Source organism: Eriocheir sinensis, chromosome 43 (genome assembly GCF_024679095.1).
Source record: "Eriocheir sinensis breed Jianghai 21 chromosome 43, ASM2467909v1, whole genome shotgun sequence".
Lineage (NCBI taxonomy): Eukaryota > Metazoa > Arthropoda > Malacostraca > Decapoda > Varunidae > Eriocheir > Eriocheir sinensis.
In genome coordinates, this window is record NC_066551.1 from 9,724,372 (window position 1) to 9,732,566 (window position 8,195).

General features: G+C 37.8%; 1 protein-coding gene across 9 annotated transcripts in view; it reads right to left on the reverse strand.

Moving 5' to 3' along the window:
* The window catches only part of LOC127010450 (uncharacterized), a 20,770-nt gene extending 13,833 nt beyond the window's left edge, over positions 1-6,937 (reverse strand). Inside the window, exons 1-5 of one of the 9 annotated variants that reach the window (XM_050884638.1) lie at positions 6,799-6,912; positions 4,277-4,365; positions 2,597-2,801; positions 433-562; positions 87-181 (exon numbers count right to left, since the gene is read on the reverse strand). In XM_050884638.1, coding sequence (XP_050740595.1) covers positions 87-181; positions 433-562; positions 2,597-2,801; positions 4,277-4,332 — 486 coding nt within the window. In that variant the 5' untranslated portion in view covers positions 4,333-4,365; positions 6,799-6,912. Of the gene's footprint in view, positions 1-86; positions 182-432; positions 563-2,596; positions 2,802-4,276; positions 4,415-6,760 lie in introns of all 9 variants that reach the window. The other 8 variants (XM_050884637.1, XM_050884631.1, XM_050884632.1 and 5 more) reach the window with 8 other exon arrangements.
* Positions 6,938-8,195: the final 1,258 nt, after the last annotated feature.

The following is an 8,195-nucleotide window of genomic DNA, read 5'->3' on the forward strand; positions in this document are numbered from 1 at the left end:
ACTGGCATATATGATTACATTAATAAAAACTTTAAAAAATAAAAAAGAGCATATAAGTCAGTCATAGAAGTCACTGCCTTGCCTACCTTCCTAAGGCCCTGAAGTAGCAGCACACTGCACACAATAAGGCCCAGTCCCCCTGCAGCTGTTATTCCTCCAAACAGCATCAATGAGTTTCGTACTGAAAGTAGCATTGTGCTGCGTTTAAAAAAGTGCACTTTAAAATGCAATATTAACAACAAAATGCATGAAATGTTACCCAGCAAAATATGATTATCAATTCATATGAAAATAGTACCGTATGTTCAAATTAAACCTAAACCATTGGATAGACCAAGCTATTTCAAATGCTGAAAATGTGATGCTGTTTCAGCTGTAAATGATTAATTTATTCACACTTATACATTACTTTTAAGAAAAAAGAAAACTTACCATTGAGATTGCCTGCATACACAAAGTCATAAGAGAACAAGTAAAATCCATAGTGACTGGAACCAGGAGAAGCAAGGGACAGAGCGTAAATGTCAAACAAACCAGTCACCATGGCAAAAAGTCCCTGAATCTGTGGGGAAAAAAAAACATTAGGCTGCCTTTTGAAATTTTTTGAGCATGAATCTTGTGAATTGATACTGCAAGGTCTTCATGCATATACACAATCTGAGTTAAGTTTTTACCATTTACTTTTTTTCTTTACAGTACAAGGGGCAACAACAGGGCAATAACAAGGGCAACAAAAGTGTAGAAAATAAAGCCTGCTAATTGCTGTTCCCACAAAAGCAAAAAAGTAAAGAGTGGCCAAAAGAGAGGTCAATTTCAGATGGAGAGGTGTCTTGATACACTCTTCTTGAAAGAGGTCAAGTTATAGGTAGGAGGAAATACAGATGAAGGAAAGATAACTTAGATGGATATTCAACACCATCAGCAATCACTCACAAATCCAGGTTATGGTGATGGTTTACAACTTAAATAAATACTAACATATTCTTCTGCAAGGGTGTACAGAATACAGTAACCTGTCTGATGCTTCAAACTGAATGAACATGAGTTGTTAAATTAGATCATGTTTGGTTTGAAGATTTTACTAAAAGAGTTGAAAGTAAAACCATTAAGTCCAGAATGATAAACAATGCTTGGTTCAGCGAAGAGTGTAGGCTGGCTCAATGAAGTAAAAATGCTGCTTGTTGCTTGTGGACATATCCTAGATGGTTCTGCTTTCATAATTATGTCAAACTGCATCCTGAGGCACAGAGAAATCACAATCTGGCATACTCTGAATATAATGATCATTCAAAGAATATTCTTATTGGTGCTACTCAGCCACATGAATGATAGTTTGCTCTGAAGCTGTCATTATTTGACTGATTCCTCTTTGCCTTCCATGTTTAACCCATCCGCTGCCATTGGCACGGATTTTGCCTTTACTGGTAGCCTGGTAACATACACTCCCAGGTCTTTCTCTGCCTCTGTGGTGGATAGTGGAGAGTTTCCCATGTGGTATTGGTATGCTGGATTTCCCCTCCCAAGGTGCATGACTTTACATTTTCTTCATTGAATTGTAGCAGCCACTTTTTGTTCCATTCCTGTAGCTTGGTGATGTCTTCTTGTAGGAAATCCGTAGTCAAAGGGTTACTAAGTTTGATGATGGCTCTACTGGATGACCCAGGTGAAAGAGCCAATGTTTTCACAGAGTGATGCTGAGGTTACATTGCCCAATATTTGTTTTCTCAAACATAAAATTACTTCAGTTGCTTTACAATCATCTGAAGTTGAAAGGTTTCTCAATGATTTAGACTCCTAAGGTGGTACTGATTCTATTGTCTTTTTCCCTCAAATTTTTATAATGATTACCAGTAACAAAACCCTGACTACTAAACTGTCATTCATCTTTATGAATTTTAATTCAACATGATAGCTTTCCAGTTTATTTGCTAGATAATAAACTCACTCTTGGGAATCACCTGTAGTTTGTGGCTTCATCAAAATCACAGAAAATTGGTCTTCTCCATAAGTGTAAAAGATCTTCACTAATGATAGTAATGTATTAAATATTTTTTTTATAAATTTCTATTGGCTGTTCTTAGTGCTGCAGCAGGTTGTTATCTCAAGCATTTAATCAGGCCAGATTTTTACTCCCTAATCTAATTTTTTAATTCAATTCTTGAGCAGCACCAGCTTCTTGGCTCTCTTATATTATTGTAAAATATATGCAATAATCAACGTCAGTCATTACATTCATGGTTCTCATCACCTTTTCAGCAAGCTCAGTTTATCAGGTAGCTATCTATACTTTAAATAAAAATTATTTGGCATTTTCAGCATTATGAATACTCGTATAAAATTTTTTCTTTCATTACTGAATGTTTCTCCCTCTGAGATCAAGTTGGGTATATACTATATAGTCCTTTGAACTCTCCAGAATGGCTGATAATTCTTCTCCTATAATAATAGTCATAATGATGGTGATGATTGATAAACATAACAGATAAACAGATGACAGGATTGGTGAATGCTGAATAAGTAAGGGTCAAGTGTGACTGAATAAGATAAAGTGTTAAAAATGATGGACTGATTCTGAACGAAACCAACTTGAACTTACAATGGAATATGTGGCTGCAATCAAAGATCCACGTTGTATGTTGGTGACAAAAGCATTCGGAAGAATGGGGATGGATAAGCCAGTCTTGGTATGAAGTGTGCCAGTTAGGGAAGCCACTGACCGGATAGTAGTGGCTTGAGATATTCTTGACACTCTTGAAGTGGTTGAGAGTGCTGACACACTGCCAGCTATTGAGCGAGGCATCCTAGATAGAATAGATTATAAATGTTAAAATTAAATCCAAAGTGAAGCCTCCAGTTTTACCTGTTCAACCTTCCTTTCCTTGCAACGTCCACACCTTTCCTCACAGTTTTCTCTTATTTATTCCTCACCTAGTCACCTAATGCCCTTCAATTTGACTCTCACATCTTGACATTTTACATCTTCATCACATTCCCAATATTTAATATTACTTATATATGTATAATCTACAGTCTGAAAAATATCCATAGGTTGATGGTAGATAGATAACTAATGGAATATGACTGTCGAAATGAAAATGCAAAAATCAGTAGCTTAAAGGGAGCGTCTGCCGTGTCTTTAATTATTGGCGTATGATCATGATTATATTCATGTGAAATGTATCACTATGGTGAAGTAATATACGCTTACTTTCAGATCTATAAGTCGGTACATAATAGCAGGAAAAAATTAAATGGTTTTTTTTTACACAACTAAACTCAAAATTCCTCTCTCATCTAATGACCTACGCTGCTGGAAAAAATACCAAAGAAACTTAAAGCAGAATCTAAAAGATTCATCATGGAAAATTTTTCAATTTTGCTTTTGTTAAATGATGGGAATTGAAAAAAAATTTGATGGTGTATCTAACGATATTAATTTTTTTCCAACAACTGTCCCTTAATTGAAAAGAATACTTATGATGATTTTCTTGCGCTTAGGCTCTTCTTTCCAATGATGTAGTGTTTATTAAAATCGGTCAAATAGCGGCGAAGGAATTTCAGAAAAAACTGAAACTAATCCCGTTTTCTAAAAAGGAGTTAAAGTCTGCGGATTTATAGAGTCCACCCTTTAAACCTAGATGCCTTCCCGGTTGGTATTCTTTACTGAATTCCATTTTTTTTCTTTGTTTTGAAGGACTTTGTGTGTCTGATGGTGTCCTTTTCTTGGAAATCGAGCCGACATGTGAAACTTATCTCTGGCTCCTCCGGGGTGACTGATGTATGTGTCAGCTCTGCTGCCTCCAAGGCCATTGCAGATACTAGTTTGCCTCGAGATGCCGGTAGGCTTTCTTGAGGGGCCCGAATGGTAGTCGGCCCCAGCCCGTCATGGTGCAGGCAAGTGTTTTCTAGTAATGTAAGTGATGAGTAGAGGAGGGGGGGGGGGGGGGGGATTCAGCCATAACTTTGTCATTTTTGCTTATTTCTTCATAATATTTTGCCACAAGCTAGCCGAGGTGTGTATGAAGACATGTGATTTTTTCAATTTTATCGATTTAAAAAAAAATCCACGGCGGACGCTCTCCTCAAGGAACTCTTGAATTTTGTTCTTTCAGCTCAACCAAGCATTTGAATACTGAGAAACTTACTTTCATTGCATAGGCATGCATAAATTACCTTTTAATACCACCTACCTGTATGTTTGATTTGTATTGTCCCTATGATAACAATTAATAATGTAGGAGGAAAAGAACACTACAAAAAAGATTCAGGTAATTACAATCTGATTTGCGCAGGTTCACCCAAATAGTGCGAATCCAATTGCTGTTGCGACATGCTGAGAGTGGTGATGAAGGTCCAGGTGAGTCACTGCAGGAAGGTGCACACGCTAAGTATAGGTACTAATTAAAGAACAACACTGCAAAAGCAAACATGCATAAAGGAAATTAAGTATAAATGAAAAAACACAATAAGGCAGCTTAGGAAGAGATCATTTGATTTCAGGACATTCCATTTCTCAAGATGTTACAATTACAACCTGGAAAGCGATGTACTTGTATGAAGAAAAAATCTACTACTAAAGTAGGAAATAAGAATAAGCTAGATATTCAAGAATTTAAAACTGTTGCATGCATTTCTCTCAGAGCTTGCGTGAAGACAACATGCTATCATTACTCAAAGATCTTTTGTGTCTTTAGGCATTTGGTGCATTCATAAATCTATAATAATTTGGATAAGATCCAATTCTCCCTAAAACTCACTAAATTAGTATAATATCCATGCAGATTTTCCATGAAACAAAAATTCATGACACTGATCTGACTAGTTTAGTGAAGCTAGGTTATTATTAATATGGTGGAGCTAGGTCGCATGTGTAGTGGTACATTCTGTTCTCAAATGTAATATCCTACATATTTAGTGGGGCAAGGTTTAGAAAGGCTAGGGTACTATTTAATTTGAGTTACATTACCATACTTGACAGATATTGGGTAGCTCACAAAGTAGATATGCATACTCAAAACCATGAAGATACACATATGTGTAACTTGCCACTGCTGGGTGCAAGACACACTTGAGGCCTCCCTCTCGAAGATAGTAACCTATCCTCACCAAATTAACTGCATATCTCTGCTAAGAATAGGAAACTGTTACCATTATAATAGTAACCTAGTGATGCTCAAATGGTGAGGGTGTGATGTCCTGCTGACACAACTTCTATCCAGAAAATGGTAATATAACAAAAAAACTGAAAATGCTTACCATAACATTTCATTGCTATTTCAATACTACTTCAACACTTGTTTTTAATTGTGACAAATAAAAACAGCACAGGTGAAAGTTGATCCCATAGTCAATTATGTCATCCAGGTAAAAAATCCAGGTATGATATCAATCAACAGGGGCATATGCCGGGGGGCATATCGCCTTACCTATCTTACACCACCTAACCCAAAGGTTCCTCTGGGACAGCCTCCATGCAGGCTCCCTTCCAGTTATAAAATACCTACTATTAGCTCACTAGAGTAAGGTAAGATGTTTAACCCCTTCACTACGGCTGGGCCAAAACAGTGGCCCGCGCCGTATCCGAGATCACCGCGCGTGCCAAATTTCAAGTGTCGCTATCGAATATAACAAGTTTTCAGCCATAAACTCAACATAATCATCATGTATTATATATGAAAACATGCAGAATTAAATGGTGCACATAAAGAAACATAAATTAATTGATAATGTTGAGATGTAAGCATAAATATAGAGATAAAATAACTCATATATTGGCTAAAGCGAGCCAGGACGCAGTATGCGCATCCTTGGATATGGTACGGGACACGCAAGGATGCAGTATACACATCCTCATGTTGAAGGGGTTAAGGGACAAATACCAAAGCACATCAAAACGCATCAGATACAGTAAATGTGTAGCTTAGCCCCCCCACCTCAAATTACCGTATTTGCATCCATATTATGGTAAAAGGGCAAAAATGCATGTCCATACACCAAAATATGAAAGCGCTCATGGTTAGAATCTAATCTAAACTAACCTAAGCAAGCCTAACATAACCATGCCTGGGTCACTGACACGTAGGAGATAGTCAGGGCAGCGACAACACTCCGGAGTGAGCAGTTAGGTTAGGTTTGCTTATAATTGGTAATTTCTAATCATGAGTGCCTTTAATTTATGGTTGGAGGGCATGTATTTTTGCTATTCAATCATAATATGAGGGTGTACGTGGTATTATGAGGTGACGAAGCTAAATTACACATTCACCTCACTAACGAATGTTTTCTTCATCATACTGAACCATAGTTATCCTGGAACTCTACCACTTCTAAAAAGTAGGATTTAATGATGTTTCCTACGTTTTCTAAATACTCACCAACCCTTTTCTTGACATGCATAGAATAAACAGGCCACTGCTCGCTAAAAAAAATTCCTGCAATTACAATAAAGTAACTGAGCATCCTCCAACTAACTTCCCTCCTCCTCTTTTCTTTGTACCCTCTCCTCAACTATATTTACGCCTACCTTTCCTACATTTTTACCCTGTATTTATTTGTTTTACTGAGGGAAACCGCGCGACAACACTTCTTGTCCAATTACCCTCCCATGGCGTTGTTAATCAAGGCGGGGCCATCACACCTGAGCAAGGCGTTACAGGCTTCCGCTGCATTATGGAGCCTTTGCATTTAAAACTGACGGCGCTATTAATTACAGTTCTATCTAAACAACTCAGAGCTACGTGTCTATTCCCCTCCCAAGTACCTGAGCAGGGCCCGTGGCTTTATTTTGGCGTCCCTTACCTGGGCGTTGTTTACTGGTGCTCCACAGGTGAGTGTTTGGGCGGGTCCCCACAGGTGGCAGGTGGCGCCCCGCAGCCCGCCGGGTTTGAAAGTCACTGCTGCTACAAGAGACGAGTGAGCCACGTCAGTGAAAGCATTTATTCACAGGTTTTTACAATGCAGCATAAGACTCCGTTTATGTGCCCTTCCATGGTCGGTATTCTCCAAGGAGACTATATTAGTACTATAGTCTCCTTGGTAATCTCAGACGTTTCCACCTCTCATGTCATCTAATTCCATAGGCTAAAATGGAGTTTAATCGGATTTCCATGGGTGTTTTATCACGTTTAAGGTACAGAAGAGGGGTCAAACTACCAGCAGGGTCATAAATGTACCTCTGGAAATGCTCAATACTCCTTCAAAAAACCCTGTCAAATGTGAGTGTGTAAGCGGCAAAGCGTTTGAGAATAATGGTCCATGGCATATATCACGTTTCAACCAACTGCTCTTCTTCTGCCTTCTTGCACTCAGCCACCTCCCACACACACATCATTGGCTTTATTTCACACTTATCTTTATCTTTACACTGTTTCCTATGGTTTTCCGGGTGATTTGAAGGTTAATAGAATACATATATAAGACAAGAGAAAGGGAATATTGGAAATAGGAAATGCATGAGAAATGGGTGCACAAAGGAATAATCTTTATCTTAACACGTCTATATATATATCTCGCTTCCTACCCTATGAAGTATATACTATTCTTCTGTCATACACGTCTTGTTAACATTCAAACCTTTAAAAAAAAAAACATAGGAAAGTGTAGATATCAAAACGTATGTGAAATTATAGTCGTGGAATGTGTGCACAAACCCACGAGGCAGCAGGAGGTCGAGGGAAACGAAGCCCCCAATTTAGAGGTTCATGTATATTCATCTGTCTTTTAGTGCCTCGATCTGATATTGTATATTTAGAGATTCATTTTAGAGGTTCTTGTATATTTTGGAAGTTCATTTTAGAAGTTAGTGTATATTTAGAGGTTCATGTATATTTTAGAAGTTCATTTTAGAGGTTTGTGTATATTTAGAAGTTCATTTTAGAGGTTCATGTATATTTTAGAAGTTCATTTTAGAGGTTTGTGTATATTTAGAAGTTCATTTTAGAGGTTCATGTATTGATTGATTGAGAGTTTATTGTTGCAAGTAAAACAACAAAGGAGAAGGGAGGAATCATATGTATATTTCAGAAGTTCATTTTATTTAGATGTTAATTCATGTATGTTCAGAGGTTCATGTATATTCATCTGTCTTTTAGTACCCCTGATTTCGTATATTTACTGTGGTGAGCCGCGGGTTTTGGCTACCGGGGACACTAGACTTCTCAAACCTCCAAGGCCGCGCGGGTGCCCACTTCCCACAC